At 41.8% G+C, this 23,576-nt stretch overlaps 1 protein-coding gene and 1 pseudogene across 8 annotated transcripts in view; both read right to left on the reverse strand.

The window, feature by feature from the left end:
* Positions 1 to 23,576, reverse strand: part of LOC110498462 (uncharacterized) — a 47,511-nt gene that overhangs the window by 3,763 nt on the left and 20,172 nt on the right. For 2 of the 7 annotated variants that reach the window (XM_090210508.1, XM_090210506.1), the window contains exons 3-5: positions 9,038 to 9,220; positions 4,527 to 4,691; positions 4,048 to 4,159 (exon numbers count right to left, since the gene is read on the reverse strand). In XM_090210508.1, coding sequence (XP_090066634.1) covers positions 4,048 to 4,159; positions 4,527 to 4,691; positions 9,038 to 9,220 — 460 coding nt within the window. Of the gene's footprint in view, positions 1 to 4,047; positions 4,160 to 4,526; positions 4,692 to 9,037; positions 9,221 to 9,571; positions 9,703 to 10,571; positions 13,660 to 15,146; positions 15,252 to 15,450; positions 15,548 to 20,215; positions 23,394 to 23,576 lie in introns of those variants that run through there. The other 5 variants (XM_021575086.3, XM_090210503.1, XM_021575084.3 and 2 more) reach the window with 5 other exon arrangements.
* Positions 5,678 to 9,001, reverse strand: LOC149975123 (uncharacterized; annotated as a pseudogene). The gene has a single exon (XR_016488835.1). The product of XR_016488835.1 is annotated as an uncharacterized LOC149975123 (transcript).

The raw sequence follows: 23,576 nt of genomic DNA on the forward strand, positions 1-23,576 counted from the left end.
CATGAAGCTCCTGCCGAATAGTTCTTATGTTGACTTTGCTTCTAGAGGGAGTTTGGATCTCGGTAGTGAGTGTTGCAACCGAGAACATATTTTTACACACTACACGCTTCAGCACTCGACGGTCCTGTTCTGTGCGCTTGTGTGGCCTACAACTTCGTGGCTGAGCCGTTGTTGCTCCAAGACGTTTCTACTTCACAATAACAGCACTTTCAGTTGACCAGGGCAGAAATTTGTTGAACTGACTTGTTGGAAAGGTGGCATGCTATGACATTGCCACGTTGAATGTCACGGCTCTTCAGTAAGGCCATTCTACTGCCAATGTTTGTCTATGGAGATTGCATGCCTGTGTGCTCGATTTTATACGGATGTTGATGAAATAGCCAAAGGGGTGTCCAAATACTTTTGTATATATTCAATAAAATTGCCGAGTTGATTTAAAACCTGTTAACCCTTTCATGGTTTGTGTCTTGATGGATTTGTCCGACATAAAACATACATTTTCTGTCCTTAAATTTATGGCAGTGTTGCTATTAGATCATACATTAGGCATTAATCAGTTAAATTAGACTAACTTTAACCCTGTAAGAATCCTCGATCTAGCTGTCGGACAGTTTTTTTTTTGTATAGAGATCTCAGAAATACAGTGCCTTGCGAAAGTATTCGGCCCCCTTGAACTTTGCGACCTTTTGCCACATTTCAGGCTTCAAACAAAGATATAAAACTGTATTTTTTTGTGAAGAATCAACAACAAGTGGGACACAATCATGAAGTGGAACGACATTTATTGGATATTTCAAACTTCTTTAACAAATCAAAAACTGAAAAATTGGGCGTGCAAAATTATTCAGCCCCCTACAGTTAATACTTTGTAGCGCCACCTTTTGCTGCGATTACAGCTGTAAGTCGCTTGGGGTATGTCTCTATCAGTTTTGCACATCGAGAGACTGACATTTTTTCCCATTCCTCCTTGCAAAACAGCTCGAGCTCAGTGAGGTTGGATGGAGAGCATTTGTGAACAGCAGTTTTCAGTTCTTTCCACAGATTCTCGATTGGATTCAGGTCTGGACTTTGACTTTGACTGTTTTGGATCATTGTCTTGTTGGAAGACAAATCTCCGTCCCAGTCTCAGGTCTTTTGCAGACTCCATCAGGTTTTCTTCCAGAATGGTCCTGTATTTGGCTCCATCCATCTTCCCATCAATTTGAACCATCTTCCCTGTCCCTGCTGAAGAAAAGCAGGCCCAAACCATGATGCTGCCACCACCATGTTTGACAGTGGGGATGGTGTGTTCAGCTGTGTTGCTTTTACGCCAAACATAACGTTTTGCATTGTTGCCAAAAAGTTCAATTTTGATTTCATCTGACCAGAGCACCTTCTTCCACATATTTGGTGTGTCTCCCAGGTGGCTTGTGGCAAACTTTAAACAACACTTTTTATGGATATCTTTAAGAAATGGCTTTCTTCTTGCCACTCTTCCATAAAGGCCAGATTTGTGCAATATACGACTGATTGTTGTCCTATGGACAGAGTCTCCCACCTCAGCTGTAGATCTCTGCAGTTCATCTAACCCTAACCCTCTTGGCTGCATCTCTGATCAGTCTTCTCCTTGTATGAGCTGAAAGTTTAGAGTGACGGCCAGGTCTTGGTAGATTTGCAGTGGTCTGATACTCCTTCCATTTCAATATTATCGCTTGCACAGTGCTCCTTGGGATGTTTAAAGCTTGGGAAATCTTTTTGTATCCAAATCCGGCTTTAAACTTCTTCACAACAGTATCTCGGACCTGCCTGGTGTGTTCCTTGTTCTTCATGATGCTCTCTGCGCTTTTAACATACCTCTGAGACTATCACAGTGCAGGTGCATTTATACGGAGACTTGATTACACACAGGTGGATTGTATTTATCATCATTAGTCATTTAGGTCAACATTGGATCATTCAGAGATCCTCACTGAACTTCTGGAGAGAGTTTGCTGCACTGAAAGTAAAGGGGCTGAATAATTTTGCACGCCCAATTTTTCAGTTTTTGATTTGTTAAAAAAGTTTGAAATATCCAATAAATGTCGTTCCACTTCATGATTGTGTCCCACTTGTTGTTGATTCTTCACAAAACAATACCATTTTATATATTTATGTTTGAAGCCTGAAATGTGGCAAAAGGTTGCAAAGTTCAAGGGGGCCCGAATACTTTCGCAAGGCACTGTACAGTGCAAAGATGTAACATTTTGTGTGTCCGTGTGTTACGGGGTGAAAACAGTTTATGGGCACAAATCCCCAAAAAGATTGCAAAAATCGAATGCTTCCAACCGAATGAGTCACCTTGATACTTATTAAAACCTAAATCGATACTGTCATTAACGTGGTTCTTCAATAATGACATAATACTTGTTGGATGCGCATTTGATGTCGAGCTGTTTAATTATGCTGTGATATTTTCACACATCGTCATCTGAATTTTTTTAATTACATTCAAGTGATGAACAGCTGTTAGTGATAGCAAATGGGGAAAAAAAGGTGTTTGTGAGGAATGTCCAGAATTTGTGTCTCATTTGTTATGCCTATGAAGACAGTTGTGCCTGGATGCACGTTGGATCTTATGTCAACTAGTAAATTGATGTTGATCGGTTGTCATCTGCTTGATTTACAGCAGGGTCTCGTAAGATTTAACATAGAAAGCATCAAGGCAATGAGTTGATGTTTTCATATGTTTTTGTGCCTCAGATTGGACACAGTCTACTGTGCACAATTGTGTAGGATAGACTATTACACTGAGTCTACTGTGCACAATTGTGTAGGATAGACTATTACACTGAGTCTACTGTGCACAATTGTATAGGATAGACTATTACACTGAGTCTACTGTGCACAATTGTGTAGGATAGACTATTACACTGAGTCTACTGTGCACAATTGTGTAGGATAGACTATTACACTGAGTCTACTGTGCACAATTGTGTAGGATAGACTATTACACTGAGTCTACTGTGCACAATTGTGTAGGATAGACTATTGCGCAACACCCACCCAAGCTATTCCTATGAATTATTCTGGATATAATGACAACACATTACACAGCCTAGTGGGCTTCATCACCATTTGATCTGGTAATGAAATGACATGACAAATACATTTTGGTTTCCATGTTACACCTGTAATTTTAAACAATACAGGGGGCTTGAAGTAGCCTAATTGAACTTTCATTTGGAGCTCGGAAATTCAAGTACTGGAATTGGCCTACCTTGAAAATAAGATATTTCCTCAATTTGGTGCTTGAAAAGTCCTTGTAATTATTGTAGCCAATTTATGAGTCCTCCTGCTCCCTTATAATTATCTGCAATTTCATTTTTGAGAAATGTGGCCACTTTCATTTGTTTCCCGCTGCTTCAATTGAAGGGTGTTGTGCTACTCTGTTTCTGTAAAACCACGTGTGGTTATTATGAGGACGACAACATCTAATGTTGGCTTCAACCTGTCTTTCCATACAAATCCTTCCAGTACATTATAAAAAAACAACTGATGGTGAGTTTGATGCAACCGCTATTCACTGCTTTATGTGTGGCTGCGTCAGCTACAGGAAAACCGCCATGCATGCAACCAATCTATTTAGTCAGGCAACTCCACATTATTCTCATATTTTAGAATGTAATACTAATTTGAATATCAATGCATTGACAAGGCCGACAAAAAAAGTGCTAATGGTTTACTTTTTTGGGGGGGACACTTTTTGGTGGTGGTGGGGGGGTTCTATATTAGGCCCTATATTTCCAATGATATATATTATACAATATTGAGGCCCTTAAATGACTAAGTGCCTGAAAAAAAAAGTCCCTGAAGGTCCTTGAATTTGACTTTCCAATGTCTGTATGAACCCTTCTTAAAGGATGTATAGTATTGGGCCTATGTGGGTGGCGTTAATGGACAATTTGCATATATTCCTTTAAGTACACTGTGGAACTGCAAGAAAATCATTATTTTGGTTTCAAACCATTTTTGAAATTTTGATCCCAATTTTGAGCTCATTTATAAGACCCAGATGTATTTCTCCCTTACCTTGCTCCCCCATCTTTAGTCCACTCAGCAGGTCAATGCTCTCTGGTCCGTCTTCTATAGTCTCCTCTTTGACTAGTAGCAGATCAGGCTTCCCATCCTCTATGTCTACTGACTGTAAAAGATACAGAGTGAGAGGATGTTGGATCAAGAAATCTGATATCAGCACCCTGCTATGGAGCATCTTCTGATTGGGCAATGAGGGATTGCTATGAGTACTATGGAAACTTGTTAGTTGATTTTATTGTTTTACATGGTTTTAAATTCAAAGGCATGGTCCCACACTTAAGACAACATTTATCAAGAGCTGGGCCCGTATCCACAAAAAGTCTCAGAGTAGGAGTGCTGATCTTTCCATATAATCCTATTCATTATGATCTAAAAGGCTAAACTGATCCTAGATCAGCACTCCTACTCGAGAGGATTTGTGGATAGAGGCCCTGAACTAATACCATTCAGACAGTAGTTCACACTGGGCTCACCTCAGTGAGGCTGTGTGTGGTCCTGTGTTGCTCTGCTGGTTCCTCTGCCGGTTCAGGAGGAGGTGTAGTCTGGTTGTCCTCCATGACCATGTTCCCCTCAGGGTTCCCCAGACCCTCCTCACACCCCTCCTCCTTCACCAGCAGCACCTCTGGACCCTCCTCCTCCTGGAAGAGAGAGGTGATACAGATTACACAGAAGTACACTCCCTCGGGTACATACACAAAGATAATAAACACACTTTCAACATGGATGGGCCATACTTGCTAACATTATAAACAGTTTCTCAGTCTCAAAATGTGCATCAGCCAAATAAAATGGTTGATTTACTTGCACATGATAAAAAGCTACACAACTGCTCCTCGGGCGCTGATGACGCGGATGTTGTTTAAGGCAGCCCCCTGCCCCTCTCTGATTCAGAGGGGTTGGGTTGAATGCATTTAGTTGTACAACTGACTAGGTATCCACCCTTTTCTCTTTCTTTACATTCTAGCTGGTCCGAGCAGAACCTGGCACATGTTATCCTTAGGCTAATCTCACAAGGTGGCAGTGATTATTTCCTGCAACAAATTCCACATCATCCTATCAAAGACCTTATGACTTTTTATCCACAAACCAATGGTATTAATTAAAATAGGTACATTTGGCCACCAGAGGGATTATTTTAAAACCTACAAATTCAAGGTTATTTTGTTCCACTAGGTTTAGGTCTGTAAAGTGTTGTGTCCCAATATTGCATGATGATGCATCCTTGACTAGGCTACTACCTCCCATATATGACCAAAAAGTTTTTGACTATCCGTTTCACATATATTAATGTGCATAGCACTAAAGATGTAGGAGGATTATACAAGTTCGCGTAGATCGTAATTTTTTTTTTTGGAAGATGCTAGTGGTCTTGTCAAATTGCTGTAATATCCTCGTCTGCCATCACTAAATGGTGGCGTGATAAACCCAGAGACGGAGAGAGATGACGGCCGTGAGCTTCGATCCCCCCTTGGGAGAAAGTTTTTATTAGAGGAAAAAAAAACTCTCTCTCTCACTGTTTGTGGAGTGTATTGGTAATAAAGTGTATTGGTTATAAAGCACTGTGTGTGTATGCGGATCACATGTAATGTATGTTAAAATAAGTCTCAATGAAAGTCTGAAAATAAAGTCCCGTTTTGTGTTTATTAAAACGTTAATACACAACATGATAACCACACAACGTCTCAACTAAAAATCTGCATGAACCTGATGAACTGAATTAATTTTCGAATTAAAAGTATCTGGTGAAAAAAAATTAGGTAGTTGAATGGAAGTAATGAAATAGGCTTTTTTAACATCATAGCCTACACAGTACAAACAATGTGTAAAAATAATTTTTTGGCGTATACAGTTCCAGTCAAAAGTTTGGACACCTACTCATTCAAGGGTTTTTCTTTATTTGTACTATTTTCTACATTGTAGAATAATAGAAGACATCACATCTATGAAATAACCCAAAAAGTGTTAAACAAATCAAAATATATTTTAGATTCTTCAAAGTAGCAACCTCTTCGCACACTCTTGACATTGTCTCAATCAGCTTCATGAGGTAACCTGGAATGCATTTCAATTAATAAGTTGATTTGTGGAATTTCCTTTCTTCTTAATGAGTTTGAGCCAGTCAGATGTGTTGTGACAAGGTAGTGGTGTTATACAGAAGATAGCCCTATTTGGTAAAAGACCAAGTGCATATTATGGCATGAACAACTCAAATAAGCAAAAAGAAACGACAGTCCATCATTACTTTTAAGACAAAGGTCAGTCAATCCGTAAAACTTTTAAAGTTCCTTCACGTGCAGTTGCAAAAACCATCAAGTACCATCATGAAACTGGCTCTCATGAGGACCGCCACAGGAATAGAAGACCCAGAGTCTCCTCTGCCGCAGAGGATAAGTTCATTAGAGTTACCAGCCTCAGAAATTGCAGCCCAAATAAATGCTTCACAGAGTTCAAGTAACAGACACAGCTCAACATCAACTGTTCAGAGGAGACTGTGAATCAGGCCTTCATGGTTGAATTGCTGCAAAGAAACCAATGCTAAAGGACACCAATAAGAAGAAGACTTGCTTGGGCCAAGAAACACGAGAATGGACATTAGACCGTTGGAAATCTGTCCATTGGTCTAAGGATTCCAAATTTGAGATTTTTGGTTCCAACCGCCGTGTCTGTGAGACGCAGAGTAGGTGAATGGATGATTTTTGCATGTGTGGTTCCCACCGTGAAGCATGGAGTAGTAGATGTGATGGTGCTTTGCTGGTGACACTGTCTGATTTATTTAGAATTCAAGGCACAATTAACCAGCATGGCTACCACAGCATTCTGCAGCGATATGCCACCCCATCTGGTTTGTGCTTAGTGGGACTATCATTTGTTTTTCAACAAGACAATGACCCAAAATACACCTACAGGCTGTGTAAGAGCTATTTGACCAAGGAGAGTGATGGAGTGCTGCATCAGATGTCCTGGCTGCTACAATCACCTGACCTCAACTCCGTTGAGTTGGTTTGGGATGAGTTGGACCGCATAGTGAATGAAAAGTAGCCAACAAGTGCTCAGCATATGTGGGGACTCCTTCAAGACCGTTGGAAACGCATTCCTCATGAAGCTGGTTGAGAGAATGCCAAGAGTGTGCAAAGTTGTCGTCAAGGCAATTTTCCAAAACATTTTTTATTTAACTAGAAAAGTCTGTTAATAACAAATTCTTATTTACAATGACTGCCTACTCCGGCCAAACCCGGACGATGCTGGGCCAATTGTGCGCTGCCCTATGGGACTCCCAATCCCAGCCAGATGTGATACAGCCTGGCCTCGAACCAGGGACTGCAGTGACACCTCTTGCACTGAGATGCAATGCCTTAGACCGCTGCACCACTCAGGACAGACAGAGTCCACAAATTCACTTTTTTGAAATGCATTCCAGGTGACTACCTCATGAAACTGGTTGAAAATGGCAAGACTGTACAAAGTTGTCATCAAGGCAAAGGGTGACCAATTTGAAGATTCTCAAATATATTTAGATTTGTATAACACTTTTCTGGTTACTACATGATTCCTTGTGTGTAATTTCATAGTTTTGATGTCTTCACTATCAAGTATTTATATTATTTTACTTGTATATTAATTATATTAATTGTTCCGGTCAATATTGCTCAAATTCAGTACTTTTGATTGGGAATAATTGATGGACAGCAATATTCAAACATTGTCTCAGATTTAAGTCAGGATCACTCAACACCTCTTGGAAAGTCATTCTGGTGTGTATTTGGCATTAGAATGTGTGTAATGTGTGAAGAATGCAACTATTCCAGGATTAGGTGTTGCCACCACAATACTTTAACTTTCTAAGTCCAATTTAATCCCCTTTAGACTTAATTTTAAGGAAGAAACATGTGAAGACTGTGCAAGGTATGTGTAGACTTTCACTAGGCACTGTATATCACACAATGTATAGATGCAATATTCTACACTGAAATCTGTTACTCCAAATGCATTGGTGGATATGTTTTGCCGACAACAAAGAATCCATCTTTGTCTTTAATGCAGTGTTTGATCTAAACCTCAGAAGCTATCGAGCAGAATGGTTACTTTATATGTTATAGACTGGAATGTATTTTTCTGCTGGTGTATCCTGAGAGAGCTCCTCTTTGAGAACTTCTTCCCGCAGTGCTTACAGGCGAACGGCCTTTCTCCTGTGTGGACCTTCAGGTGCCTCTTCTGCTGGTGCTGGTGGGAGAACCTCTTCTCACACTGGATGCAGCTGATGGGTTTCACCCCTGTGTGGACCCTCTGGTAGATCTCCACCCAATGAAGGCAGCTAAAGCCTTTGTTACAGAACATGCAGAGGAACCGTTTCTCTTTACTAACCCCTGATGTTGCGCGACCTCCCTGAGCTTGGGCTCTAGCCCTGTCATTTAAGTTCAAAACCTGATTGAAAAGGACACGGCCGTGTGAATCGGAAATTGCCATCGACATGAACACTGTATCGCAATCCCTGAACGCATGTACAGGGGAGTGGGTCGTGGCATTTGGATTTATCTCAAAGCTTCCCCTGTAATCTAAGAAATATTTGCAGAGTGTCTGTCTCCTAGGTGACTATCTGCATTCCATGTGGGAGGAGAGCCACCCTCCACTTTCAAAGTCATCTCATCTACCAAAGACTACAACCTCCCCTTTCTTATCTAGGCACCCTTCAGAGTATACAATACTATTGTACCGGTTCCATTCCCCTCTAGACAGATCATTCTGTGTGTCAAAACCCCACGGGCATGTTGCCAGGGTCCATCTCTGTAGTGTAAGAACAAGAGATCATCAACACAAGTGTCTAACGCCTCACCATCTCCAAGGGAATGAACCGTCCTCTGGCTCTGGTAAAATACTGGTAAATACTCTGAGCTGGGAACAGGACAGCCTAGTGGCAACAGACTCTGTCTTTATGGGTCTGATCTGTGGTCTCTGACTTAAGGACGACATTCCACGTTCCACTGACCTCCGTGGTGCTGTGCCGTGTCTTGGCCTGGGGCGCCATGGCGGTGGATAGGTCCTCTGTGGCTACAGGGGGCGCCACTCCAGACGCTGCTCCAGTCTGGATGTCTCTGCTGTGTCGTGGGTCCTCCTCTCCTCCAGTCCTCTCCTGCTTGACCCCAGGACCTGCATCCTCTGTGTCTGCAGACTGACACAAGAAGAGAGGAGGTTATTACCAGGAATGGGGGAGGTTATTTGAATATCTGAAAGGAGGTTAGTATTCGAAATACTTACAACAGTATTAATTTGGGAAGAAAAAAAATCATAGGTCTATTTTAACTATGAAAAGGCTTTGTCTCAATTAAATACAATTATAATTGTTTGAATGGTGAAAATATTTAAAATGCCCATCCCCAGTTATTGCCGGTACATGAGTAGAATTGGATAACAATGTAATTATGAAGTCTCACAGATAAATGAAGATGTAAGCAAGTGAACAGCTGAGGGGAGCCTTCCTGAAATAAACTGGACACATTTGATGTAATACTATTACACTAACCTCTATCACGATAACATGCTGGGTTGAGGTTCCACTCCCCTCATCAACAGTGATTGGTTGGTCATCTCCCCATGTATTATGTCCCGCTGGCTTCACAATACTTCTGTAGCCTTCAGTGAGATGTCCTTCACCTGAGAGAGTGATTGGGGGAAAGAGGTGGTTAGGTTAGCTACTGTCAGTGCTATATTGTACACTATTGACAGTTTTGTCACTGTCTAGAATGTTTTCATTTAGTTTTCATTTAGTAAAAAATTGGAAATGCAGTAAATCAAGAATCAGATAAGAGACTGGTTCGAATATGATCATGTGTCTTTGCTCAAGATAGCTAATTAATAGGGGGAATTATTGCTTATTATTCAAAAACTGACCAATACATAATTCTGGCTAACACATCTGAACACGTGCAGAGGGGTAGCCAGCAGATCCTATCTGCTTGTTTACAGCTGCACTAGGATTTGACAGACTTCCTGTGTAGATTAAGACATGTGGAGCCAGAGTGAGATATGGTTTAGAAAATGTACTTCAATTGAGTAGTGCTTTGGACACTCTTGTCCCATTGTTACAAAGAGAATATTGAAGAGTGCTAGTTAAGTAAACTGCCATGTTTGTCCTCATGCTAGCTAACAGTAGCCATTATGGAATGGCGTTGAACAACAAAGGAGCTGATTGGCTGACACTGCCATTCCCAAAATGGCCGCTGTTGCTTCTGCTACCTAGCATAATAATGAACAGTCCAGTTTTCCAGAAAAACTAGCAGTCTTTCAATTCTCTCAGTGTAACAATTGGGATAATTGGACAATTCAGAATACAAAGCATTTTTTAATCCCTGGATTGAGGTATGCTTTCTGAGCCATGTCTCGCCCCGGTTCTGTTTTAATCTACTCAGAAAATATGCTGACCTAGACCTGGTGCAGCTGCAAGCAAGCTGGTCGGATCTGCTGGCTAATGCAGAGAGTAATGCGGCTACAGGCATGAACGGGCGGTATTTTGCCAAATGTACCTCTTGCTATTCTGTATCGGTCGACGACTTTGACACTACTGGGACGACTGGCGAGGACACGCTCTCGTATTGTCCTCTCTGCGCGCTCCCGTGCCACCTTCAGTTCCAGTAGCTGTAGTTTCCTCCGCAATCCCCTGTTTTCTTTCTGGCTTTGAGTTATTTCCAAACGAAACACTGCATAGTCGTCGTCTACAAGTTTACAGATCTCTGCCACAGCTGCATTCGCTAGCACCTCCATGACGGAGGCTATTTGAGTGTGAAAAACCATACAATTAATGTTAGCCATTATTGTTAGCAGCTAGCAAGCATTACTTAGATAACATAAATCAACCAAGTCCCGTCTCCAACGCGAATTAAAGACTACCTGAGGTTAGTATGTGTTACTGTCCAGTTAAATGAGTCATATTGTGAGTTCAATGATGTTAATAAACATCTCAATAACCCATACAAATTCAAAAGAGGAAATTGTTCTGGGTAACTGGTCACTTCCGTTAACTTCTTTGAAATGACGGTTCGCAAACAACTGTTAGAGGTGCATGCCGCCACCTACTGTATGGGTGGTAAACTACGGGTTGAAACCGACATTATACAAAGTAAAAAATAAAACTCCCCCTCCTTCAGTCACATTCCAATTTAAATCACATCCCGACACAGGCTCAGGAGTCTGTTAGGGCAGTATCTTCGTTGATAGGGTTACTTGTACTGCCTCTTCTGTCAAATCACTGAGCCCCCCAAAAAACGTTCAGCTGCACTTAAAATGATGCCAATTTAGTCTGATTTCTTCTCCGTTTGTGCTGTGCAGTTGATGACCATTGCAATAAATGCTACAAAGCACACATTTTTACACACACATTCACTGATGTAGGCTCTACTACCATTGCATCTACAGCTCTATTCGTTCCTTCAACTCTTCTCACCACCTCCAGGTAGGACACATGCTGGACAGTCCAATTCTATCTAACAGGGCAATCCAGTCCAATTCAATCTAACAGGGCAATCCGGGTGCATGTTTTCCACCTCAATTGCAGCATCTAACCTCCACTAGCATTCAATACTCTTCCTGTCTGCAAACACTTGACACCTTACCAAATATTTAGCATGTAGGCTCTTAAAGGGTATCCCACATATTTACATGAGGGAGAGATTGTGGATTAAGTGTATTTCTTCATTAAATCGACAACTTTACTTCTGTTGTTTCCTTCCTTTTTCGCCACTGGAACCCACTCATTCTCACTGTCATCTTCACTCGCCAGCAGTTTCAAACAAAATATCAGTTTCTGCTATGTTCCTCACCTCATGGCTATCCATACTCGGACCACTTGTGTTTACACTGAACAGAAAGGATTTATATTAAAGATGAGACCCTGAAGGAAAAGACAGACCTCCTGATAGACTCCCACCAGAGGGGTCTCCCACTACTCTGTGAAGGCTGAAGCCCAGGGTGCCCTGTTCTGTTAATTATTGATAATGTGGTGTTTTTATCATAGGAACGGGAGGGTATATCCCTATCAGCCCCAGGTCCTGCTCCATCCCTGCACTGAGACTGTGGAGAGAAGGGTTTGGGCTGCAGACTGGATCCCTGACTGGAGCCTCTGTCTCTCTCTGATGACCACCAGGACTGAGGTTGTTCAGTCCACTTGTCCACTGGTTGTGTTGTTGTGGTGGTGGAGTCTCTTTTTTTTATGGTGGTTTTGAAGCAGTGGCTTCTTCCTTGCTGAGCGGCCTTTCAGGTTATGTCGATATAGGACTCGTTTTACTGTGGATATAGATACTTTTGTACCTGTTTCCTCCAGCATCTTCACAGGGTCCTTTGATGTTCTGGGATTGATTTGTACTTTTCGCACCAAAGTATGTTCATCTGTAGGAGACAGAACATGTCTCCTTCCTGAGCGGTATGACGGTTCTGTGGTCCCATGGTGTTTATACTTGCGTACTATTGTTTGTACAGATGAACGTGGTACCTTCAGGCGTTTGGAAATTGCTCCCAAGGATGAACCAGACTTGTGGAGGTCTACAAATTTGGGCTGATTTCTTTTGATTTTCCCATGATGTCAAGGAAAGAGGCACTGAGTCTGAAGGTAGGCCTTGAAATACATCCACAGGTACACCTCAAATTTACTCAAATTATGTCAATTTTCCTATTAGAAGCTTCTAAAGCCATTACATAATTTTCTGGAATTTTCCAAGCTGTTTAAAGGCACAGTCAACTTAGTGTATGTAAACTTCTGACCCACCGGAATTGTGATAAAGGGAATTATAAGTGAAATAATCTGTCTGTAAACAATTGTTGGAAAAATCACTTGTGTCATGCACAAAGCAGATGTCCTAACTGACTTGCCAAAACTATAAAAATAAAAATAAATTTGTAGAGTGGTTGAAAAACTATATTTAATGACTCTAACCTCGGTGTATGTAAACTTCTGACTTCAACTGTACACAAAACAGTTACAAGAGACATAACTATGTTTTTTCTAACAGTTGTCTAATGTTATTTTTTCATCGTCATTGCAAACATGGGCTAAACAGGAGGCAGAAAACTGGCTATATGGCAGCATAACTATAAAGATTATATCATCACACAAAACGCTAATTGTTTTGTCCCAATGTGTAGACCGTCTGTCTTGTTTGAGACTATTGTTACAGCAATATCAGTTACACCAGACAGAGAAGGTTGTAGCCTTCATACATATTTTTGGAACTTTCATTAAAATCGCAGCTATTCAGACATATGAGGCAGAGACATCGGCTATATCATCATATCGATCAAATTGCTTTTGGGTTCAGAAGAGGGTGAGTAAATGGAGAAACTTGAACATGCATAAATAACACAAGCGCAGAATGCGATTTGGATCCATAGATTTGAGGAAGAGGGGATGACAACTCTATTCGTAGCCTTTCTGTACATTTGGTACCCTCGCTTTGATAACATTTATTTGAGAATACTTTGGAAAAGGTTCAACATTACACAGACACTAGAAAACAATTAAGGCACTATCATTTCCACATTATAAAACACAGGCATCAAACAGGACAAGGTTGTCACTTTATCAGAGAAGCATTTTTACAGACGCCATTACACCAACCCTGCCTCATCATACTCATTCTTTCCTAAGTTCACCTCATCCGGTTCCCTACTAAATCCAAAACCAACATAATTAACTACAAACTAAGTAACTAGGACTACATTACATGTCACAATACTCTATACATGGGCCATGTGCATTTTCTGCGGGTCATTCCTGAGATAGCTCCTCTCTGAGAAACTCATTGCGTACTGGCGAGCGGCCTCTCTCCCGTGTGGACCTTCAAGTAACATCTTCAGATGATGCTGGTGGAAGAACCTTTTGTCACACTGGGGGCAGCTAATAGATTTATCCCGTGTGGACCCTCTGGTGCCTCTTTAGGTGACAAGCATTAGCAAAGCGCATCTGACACTGGGTACAGCCAAAAGTGTACAACCACCGTGTGCATCCTCTTGTGGATTTGGGGAAACGCTTATCTTTGCCATTAGATCTGCTGATAGCATTACTACTACTGTCATTTCTCAATGGGCTTGTGTAGCCATTTAGTGTTGAGGGACTGACATTGTCTGAGGTCTGGTTTAACATAAGGAGAGGAGGACAAAGGTCAGGCAGTGTTTGTGTTGTTGCAGGGTCCATGTTCCAGTTGATAGATCCTATAGAAGGCAGGCTGAAGGCAGCACCTGTTAGGGGGTTAGGGGGTTAACCTGAGGCGTCAGTCTCTTTGAATCACAACTATAGCAGCAGGACGGAGCATCGCTAGCCAAGTCTGTGTCTGTTCTCTCCCGCCGCATATGGACACCTCCCCGTAGACCAAATCTACACCTTGCCCTCGTGTCTGCCAGTCTGTTGTCATGGAGAATAAGTTTGTTTGTTGTTCTGTGTTCGACTGTCTGTTTCTGATTGTGGTTATGAAGGGGTTAGGGTCCCAAAGACCCTCCCCATTATTGATTAAGGGGACCTTAAAAGTCATATGTTTTGCTGCAGGCCTTATAAGATACTGTTATGTGCCTAAAACTCTGCCACTATACGTTGCACAATACATATATATTGGTCCTTGTGGTTAAGCCCTAGCTGTTTAAGAGTGTGCTTGCAGGCTAGGTCTGAGTCAGACCGAAACTAGATAAAGAGAAGTAACCACTGTCTGGTTTTGACATTTTGATCTTGTGTGACAGTGGACAATGCTAATGAATTCAGAGAAGCTAGTGTACCAGACCCACTCTAACCTGATTCAATAAGCAATTGACCAGACACACTCTATTGCTGTATACATACATTGACGTAGGTGATCATACCACCAGGGAGTGATCACATGTATAAAATCAGCTGCACCCTTAGGTGGGATGCAGAACTTACTCTGAAACACACATGCTGGGTTTCCATTGTCAACTTCTGTCTGAAATTGCATTAATAAAGGTTTGATTGATTTACTCAAAGAAGATAATGTCTGACTGCTGATTTCACCAATAAGCCAATGATTGACAAGGAACCTACCCCGACAGTTAACAGTGTTGTTCCCCAGCCCAGAGTTGAAGACACTGTCCCATCCACTGACCTCCACTATGTCGCCGCTGGTCCTGGCCCGCTCAGTGATGTCCTCTCCATCTATGGGAATCCAAGACAGCCGCCCAGTCTCCTCTGTTAGCCTCCAGCCAACCACCTGCAGGAAGAGTTTAGAAAATAGACTTTAAAAACATGGCAGAGAACTCTACTCTGGAGTTTTTGTCAATTACCTGGTCAAGTTCATACATTGTGTTTATGTATGTAAACATGAGTTGTATTGATTTCATTTTATGAATGAAGAAAATTCCCATTGAAGATCTATTACTGTCTGTAGGCTATATGTATTTCTCCCTTACCTTGCACCCCGATCTTTAGTCCACTCAGCAGATCAATGCTCTCTGGTCCATCTTGTATGGTCTCTTATTTGATTAGCAGGAGTTCAGGCTTCCTATCCTACATGTCAATTCACATTTTATTGGTCACATACACATGGTTAGCAGATGTTAATGTGAGTGTAGAAAAAATGCAGATACAGAGTGAGAGGATGTTTGATCAAGAAATATGATATGAGCACCCTGCTATGGAGCATCTTCTGATTGGGCAATAAAGGATTGCTATGAGTACTATGCAAACATGTTAGTTGATTTGATTACTTGACACTCTTTAATGGTGTGATAATTGAAAGGCATGGTCTCACACTTAGGATAAAATGTATCAAGATCTGGGCCCGTATCCACAAAAAGTCTCAGAGTAGAAATGCTAATCGATGATCAGTTCCCTACCTGTCTATATAGTCTTATTCATTATGATCTAAAAGGCAATCTTACTCAGAGAGGCTTTTTGAAAAGAGGCCCTTACCGAATACCATTCAGCCAGTAGTTCACAATAGGCTCACCTCAATAAGACTGTGTGTGGTCCTGTGCTGCTTAGCTGGATCCTCTGTGGGTTCAGGAGGAGATGTAGTCTGGTTGTCCTCCATGACCATGTTCCCCTGAGGCTTTCCCAGACCCTCCTCACACCCCTCCTCTTTCACCAGCAGCACCTCTGGACCCTCCTCTTCCTGGAAAAGAGAGGTGATACAGATTAGACATACACTGCCTCAGGTATGTACACGCACACACACAGATAATAAACACACTTTCAACATGGAATGTTTACCCATCCCCACTACGCTTAAGTCCTATACTGTAGTTATATAATTACTTTGTTATTTGTAAACCCATCATTGTGTTGTGGATAAAAATAAATCAGCTGAAGCCTGGTAAAGATCCATCCAGTCCTGCTAGTTATAGACCTATTGCACTTACAATGAATCTCTGTAAACTAATAGAGAAGTAGATTGTGGGTAGATTGCTGCATTATCTGGAACATAAGGGTCTATTAGGTCCATCTCAGAGTGGATTCAGAAAAAGAAGGACTGCCCTTTGATGCATTGGTTACAGTTAGTGCCTAGGTGACCAAAGCTTTGGCAATGAAGGAAGTGATGTCAATAGTATATTTTGACACATAAAAAGCATATGACACAATGTGGGGGGGAAGGTCTACTGATCACATTGAATGGCATGTGTATAAGTGGGAGAATGTACAACTGGATTATGGATTTGCTTGATCGAACCTTCCAGGTCAGGTTGGAATCGGAGTTATCAAGAGAATATGAGGTGGAAAATGGAACTCCACAGGGTAGCATCATTAGTCCCACCTTATTCACGTTGATGATATCTTAGGGAATATCGGACAGGGTATGGAGCGGCCTTATATGCAGATGATGGTGCCATTGTAATAGATAAAAGGCAAGGAGCTGTTTTAGCAGCAGAGGAATGATCCTTATCATGGGGTTTCAAGTTATCTGTATCTAAACCATGTTCGCGAAACAAAAAGATAAAGGAAGATGTCAGTGTTCGATTATATGGACAATGATTGGAAAGGGTAACATAATTGAAGTATTTGGGGCTGTGGTTTGATAAAAAGCTTACATGGAGGCGTCATATTACATGTATTGAGACTAAATGTAAGAAATTATTCAATCGTATGAGGACAATAGTTGGGCATGACTGGGGGGCAGATAGGCAATCTTTTGGCCCAGAGATCGGGAAAAGGGTTGATGAATATGGACTCAGGGACCTTGTTATTGGGCCCTCTGTGGCAATAGGAAATGTGCCACTGTGGTTTTATACAAGAATATACAGTATGTTGATCTTATCTAATCCAATGTTTCCCAACCTTGGTCCTCGGGACCCCAAAGAGTGCACGTTTTGGTTTTTGCTCTAGCACTACACTAAGCCTACTGGATGACAAATAGTTTTTAACCAAGACAGAATAACTAGGTACAGCAGATCCCCTTATTGTATGGGACACTTTTAAATGTCAATCAAATCAATCAGATGTATTTATAAAGCCCTTCTTACATCAGCTGATGTCACAAAGGGCTGTACAGAAACCCAGCCTAAAACCCCAAACAGCAAGCAATGCAGGCGTAGTGTGGCGCAGTGGTTAAGGGCGCTGTACTGCAGCGCCAGATGTGCCACCAGAGACTCTGGGTTCGCGCCCAGGCTTTGTCGTAACCGGCCGCGACCGGGAGGTCCGTGGGGCGACGCACAATTGGCCTAGCGTCGTCCGGATTAGGGAGGGTTTGGCCGGTAGGGATATCCTTGTCTCATCGCGCACCAGCGACTCCTATGGCGGGCCGGGCGCAGTGCGTGCTAACCAAGGTTGCCAGGTGCACAGTGTTTCCTCCGACACATTGGTGCGGCTGGCTTCCGGGTTGGATGCGCGCTGTGTTAAGAAGCAGTGCAGCTGGTTGGGTTGTGTATCGGAGGACGCATGACATTCAACCTTCGTCTCTCCCGAGCCCGTACGGGAGTTGTAGCAATGAGACAAGATAGTAGCTACTAAACAATTGGATACCACGAAATTGGGGAGAAAAAGGGGTAAAATTCAAACAAAAAAAACACACAAAAAAATGGAGGAGGCAAGAAGGGTGAGAAGGTCTGTCGGCCATGCATTAAAGACCAGAATTTGCTAAAGAAAATTGTGATAAATAAAAAATTTAACCAGTTTCATTTAAGGACCAAAAAATGTACGGTTGCACCATACAAAATTGTTTTTGATGTACCGATTCCATGGCACATGGTTTATGAACTGATACACAAAACGATGCCGTATTCAAATCTTAGTTTAGTTGCCTAGATGCAAAACTGCTCCAGCTCCTTCAAGCTGGTGTTCTCAATTGGTTTGAGGTCTGGGCTTTGACTAGGCCATTCCAAGACATTTAAATGGTACCCCTTAAACCACTCAAGTGTTGCTTTAGCAGTATGCTTAGGGTCATTGTTCTGCTGGAAGGTGAACCTCCGTCCCAGTCTCAAATCTCTGGAAGACAAACAGGTTTCCCTCAAATATGTCCCTGTATTTAGCGCCATCCATCATTAAAAAAAACTCTGACAAGTTTCCCAGTCCCTGCCAATGAAAAACATCTCACAGCATGATGCTGCCACCACCATGCTTCACTGTGGGGATGGTGTTCTCGGGGTGATGAGAGGTGTTGGGTTTGCGCCAGACATAGCGTTTTCCTTAATGGCAAAAAAGCTACATTTTAGTCTGTCTCTGACTAGAGCACCTTCTTACATATGTTTGGGGAGTCTCCCACATGCCAACACCAAACGTGTTTGCTGATTTTTTTCTTTAAGCAATGGCTTTTTTCTGGCCACTCTTCCGTAAAGCCCAGCTCTGTGGAGTGTACGGCAGTGGTCCTATGGACAGATACTCCAATCTCCACTGCGGAGCTTTGCAGATCCTTCAGCGTTATCTTTGGTCTCTTTGTTGCCTCTCTGATTAATGCCCTCCTTGCCTGGTCCATGAGTTTTGGTGGGGAGCCCTCTCTTGGCTGGTTTGTTGTGGTGCCATATTCTTTCAATTTTTTAATAATGGATTTAATGGTGCTCCGTGGGATGTTCAAAGTTTCTGATAGTTTTTTATAACCCAACCCTGATCTGTACTTCTCCACAATTCTGTCCCTGATCTATTTGGAGAGCTCCTTGGTCTTCATGGTGCCACTTGCTTAGTGGTGTTGCAGACTCTAGGGTCTTTCAGAACAGGTGTATATATACTGAGATCATGTGACAGATCATGTGACACTTAAATAAAGTCCACCTGTGTGAAATCTAACTAACTATGTGACTTCTGAAGGTAATTGGTTGCACCAGATCTTATTTAGGCTTCATAGCAAAGGGGGTGAATACATACAGTATGCACGCACCACTTTTGTTTTTTACTTTTTTTAACAAGTAAAATTGTATAATTTCACTTCACCAATTTGGGATATTTTGTATGTCCATTACATGAAATCCAAATAAAAATCAATTTAAATTACAGGTTGTAATGCAACAAAATAGGAAAAATGCCAAGGGGGATGAATACTTTTGCAAGGCACTGTATATATATGGGGGATACAACCATCCCAGCTCTGCAGATTTTGCTGTAAAGAGACAGATTCATTAGATCCCTTGTTTTGGTACTACCCATATGTAGCTTGTTTTTGTTTGCAGGTTCAGAAAGGGTTGAAAAAATGCAACATTTACTTGGAATGTGAATGATATTGGTTTTTGTAGAATACGTTTCATTTTATTCCATATTGTTATGGTGTTCTTAACTATGAAGCTGTTAATGTTCTTAGCTTCCTTTTTTGAAAATAGACAAGTGAAACGATTCTGGGTATGAATGCACTGTATTTCCATATTGAAGCCATGCATTACTTAGAACAATGTGGACTGCAAACATGTTCAACATATTTAGCAATAGATGGGCCTAGATTTTGTTATTTCGTTTCTGTAAGCTACTGAACAAACTTGTCTATATTGGAACATTGGATATAACGGTTATTTAAAGCTTTCAGGAATTTTTGCAGGATATTTGATTTGCATCAACTGATTAAAAAAGGAGCCCACTAGAGTATGTAACCCCAACCAAACATTCATATATTTGATCTTGGCGTCTGATAAATCTAAGATTTCTAAAAGTGGTGTCATTCCCTTGGGGATTAATGATCATTCTATGATTTACTGCACAAGAAAGGTAAAACAAAAAAGCTCTCACTGTCACAACACAATAACTGTGAGACCACTGAACCATGATAACAAAGATGCATTTATTGATCAATTGAGTAAAGTTAACTGGGACCCGTAACTTCAATGTCTAGATATGGATAAGAACTGTGAAACACTTAAATAAAATATTATTTTTTAACAAAAACACACAGAAAAAAACAGGTTGAAACTATTTCACCAAATGTTTCTTAAGCATTGTGGATACTATGGCTCCATGGAAAACTGTTAAGAATTAAACAAAGAACGGAACCTTGGATGAATCAGGAAATCCTTGAGGCCATTAAATCAAGGAACACTACTTTTCAAGAATATAACAGTCCCAAAGATGAAGAGCCTCTCAATAGACACATAATCCTAAGGAAGAAATCTAGTCAGATGATTGAAGAAGTCAACAAAACATTTAAATAACAAAAATAATGAAAATAAGAATAATCCTAAGAAGTTGTGGCACTCACTAAACAGTGATGGGCAGAAGGCAAATTGTAAAATAGTTGGTCTGGAGGTCATTGGGGAAATAACATTTGACAAGGAAGTGGTAACTGATAAATTCAATACCTTTTTCACAAAAGTTGCCACAAATTTGGTTGAGAAGCAACCTGATTGTACTGGAGTGTTTGGTTATGGTAAGGTTTGTTCTTGTGAGAAAACCGATTTTTGGGATGTCTCATGGTCATCAACTCCAGCCCTTGCTCGCCACCACTAGCTACTGCACCCACAATTATCGCTGTGAAAATAGCAAACATATTTCAGACACAACCCTGGACCTATTGCATTACTGCCAGTGCTAAGATTTATCATTGCATTAGGTTTGTTATTATAGAGTCTTCAGAATGAAAAGTCCCATTTTGTGTTTATTAAACAAGAGTAAAATACACCATATGAAAACCACACATACACATCTCAACAACAAAAAAGTCAGCATGAACTTGATAAACTGCATTCATTTTCTCAAAAGGTGTCTTGGGAAATTGTGTGAACATCATATATCCTACAGTACAAACAATATGTAACAGACTTTTCAGGCTTATATGCCTTTATATTCAGGCTCAAAATGGCCAGAAACAAAGTTTCTTCTGAAACTTGTCGATCTATTCTTGTTCTGAGAAATTAAGGCTATTCTATGCGAGAACTTGCCAAGAAACTAAAGATCTCGTACAACGGCGTGTACTTCACAGAACAGTGCAAACTGGCCCTAACCAGAATAGAAAGAGGAGTGGGAGGGCCCGGTGCACAACTGAGCAAGAGGACAAGTACATTAGAGTGTCTAGTTTGAGAAACAGACACCTCACAAGTCCTCAACTGGCAGCTTCATTAAATAGTAGTTCCCGCAAAACACCAATCTCAACGTCAACACCGGAGCCTCCCACTCCTCTTTCTATTCTGGTTAGAGACAGTTTGCGCTGTTCTGTGACGGGAGTAGTACACAGAGTTGTACGAGATCTTCAGTTTCTTGGCAATTTCTTGCAAGGAATAGCCTTCATTTCTCGTAAGAATACACTGACGAGTTTCAGAAGAAAATCCATTGTTTCTGGCCATTTTGAGCCTGTAATCGAAACCACAAACGCTGATGCTCCAGATATTCAACTAGTCTAAGAATGACAGGAGTGATGGTTGCTGATAATGGGCCTATGTAGATATTCCTTCTTTTTTTTTTATCAGCCGTTTCCAGCTACAATAATCATTTACAACATTAACAATGTCTACACTGTATTTCTGCTCAATTTGATGTTATTTTAATGGACAAAAAAAATGTGCTTTTCTTTCAAAAACAAGGACATTTCTAAGTGACCCCAAACTTTTGAGCGGTAGTGTATATTACACAATGTCTGGATGCATATTCTATCCAGGAATATTCAACACTGAAATCTGTTTTTCTCGTTATTCCAAATTCATCTGTGGATCCATTCTGCTGACAACGAAAATTCATCTTTGTCTTTAATGCAGGGTTTGATCTAAATGTGAGAAGCTATCGAGCGGAATGGTTCCTTTCTATGTTATAGAGTGGAATGGTTTTTCTGCTGGTGTATCCTGAGGCATCTCCTTTCTGAGAACCTCTTCCCGCAGTGCGTACAGGCGAACGGCCTCTCTCCTGTGTGGACCTTCATGTGCATCTTCAGGTGGTCCTGGCGGGAGAACCTCTTCTCACACTGTGGGCAGCTGTAGGGTTTCTCCCCTGTGTGGACTCTCTGGTGCCTTTTCAGGTCACCAGCCTGGACAAAGCGCATCTGACACTGGGTACAACTGAAGCATTTCACCCCTGTGTGGACCCTCTGGTGGATCTCCACCTTCTGGGGGCAGCTGAAGCCTTTGTTACAGAACATGCAGAGGAACCGTTTCTCTTTAACATTGCCTGATGTGGCTCCCCCACCCGGAGCCAGGGCTTTAGCCCTGTCGTTTGAGTTAAATACCTGATCGAAACGGACGCTTCCATGTGAATCGGAAGGCCCCATCGATGCGGACACTGGGTCTAGATCCCTGAACGCATGTAAAGAGGAGGGGGTGGCAATATTTAGATTAGTCTCTAAGCTTCCCCTGTAATCTAAGAAATCTCTGCCCTGTGAGTGTCCCTCTACGAGGGGACTTTCTGCATTCCATGTGGGAGGAACGTCACCCTCCACTTTCACAGTCACTTCATCTACGACTATAACCTCTCCTTTCTTATCTAGGCAGCCTTCAGAGTGTACACTACTACTGTACCGGTTCCAGTCCCCTCTAGACAGATCAGTCTGTATCTCTAAACCCAAGGGCATGTTGCCAGGGTCCATCTCTGTAGCATAAGAACAAGAGGGATCATCACCACCAATGTTTAACTCATCACCATAGCCATCCCCACGGGTATGAACCATCCTGTGGCTCTGATGAAATACCGGTAAATACTCCGAGCCAGGGGCAGGAGGACAGCCCAGTCTCCCCAGGCCCTGTCTCTCTGGGTCTGATCTGTGGTCAGATTCTGTGTGTAAGAGCCTGTGTTTTACAGTTAAAGTCTCTGTGTCGGTCTCTGACTTGAGGGCGGTGTTCGGCATTCCACTGACCTCCGTGATGCTGCGTTGGGACCTGAGCGGCGCTGGGGCGGTGTCCTCTGTGGCTACAGGGGGATCACCTGCCGCACGAGTCGGGTTGTCTCTGCTGTGCCGTGGGTCCTCCTCTCCTTCAGACCTCTCCTGCTTGACCCCAGGATCTGCAGCCTCTGCATCTGCAGGCTGACACAAGAAGAGAGGACATTACTATCAGTACATTGGTTGAATTGGATAACAATGTCAAAGGGAAGTCTCACAAGCTCTCCTATGGCAGATAAATTAGCATGTAAATGTAAGCAAGTGAATAGCTGAGGGGAGCCTTTGAAATAAACCGTCCACATTTGATTTACAAAGTAACTGAATTTT

This window comes from Oncorhynchus mykiss, chromosome 19 (assembly GCF_057628025.1).
Source record: "Oncorhynchus mykiss isolate SJ-2025 chromosome 19, ASM5762802v1, whole genome shotgun sequence".
Lineage (NCBI taxonomy): Eukaryota > Metazoa > Chordata > Actinopteri > Salmoniformes > Salmonidae > Oncorhynchus > Oncorhynchus mykiss.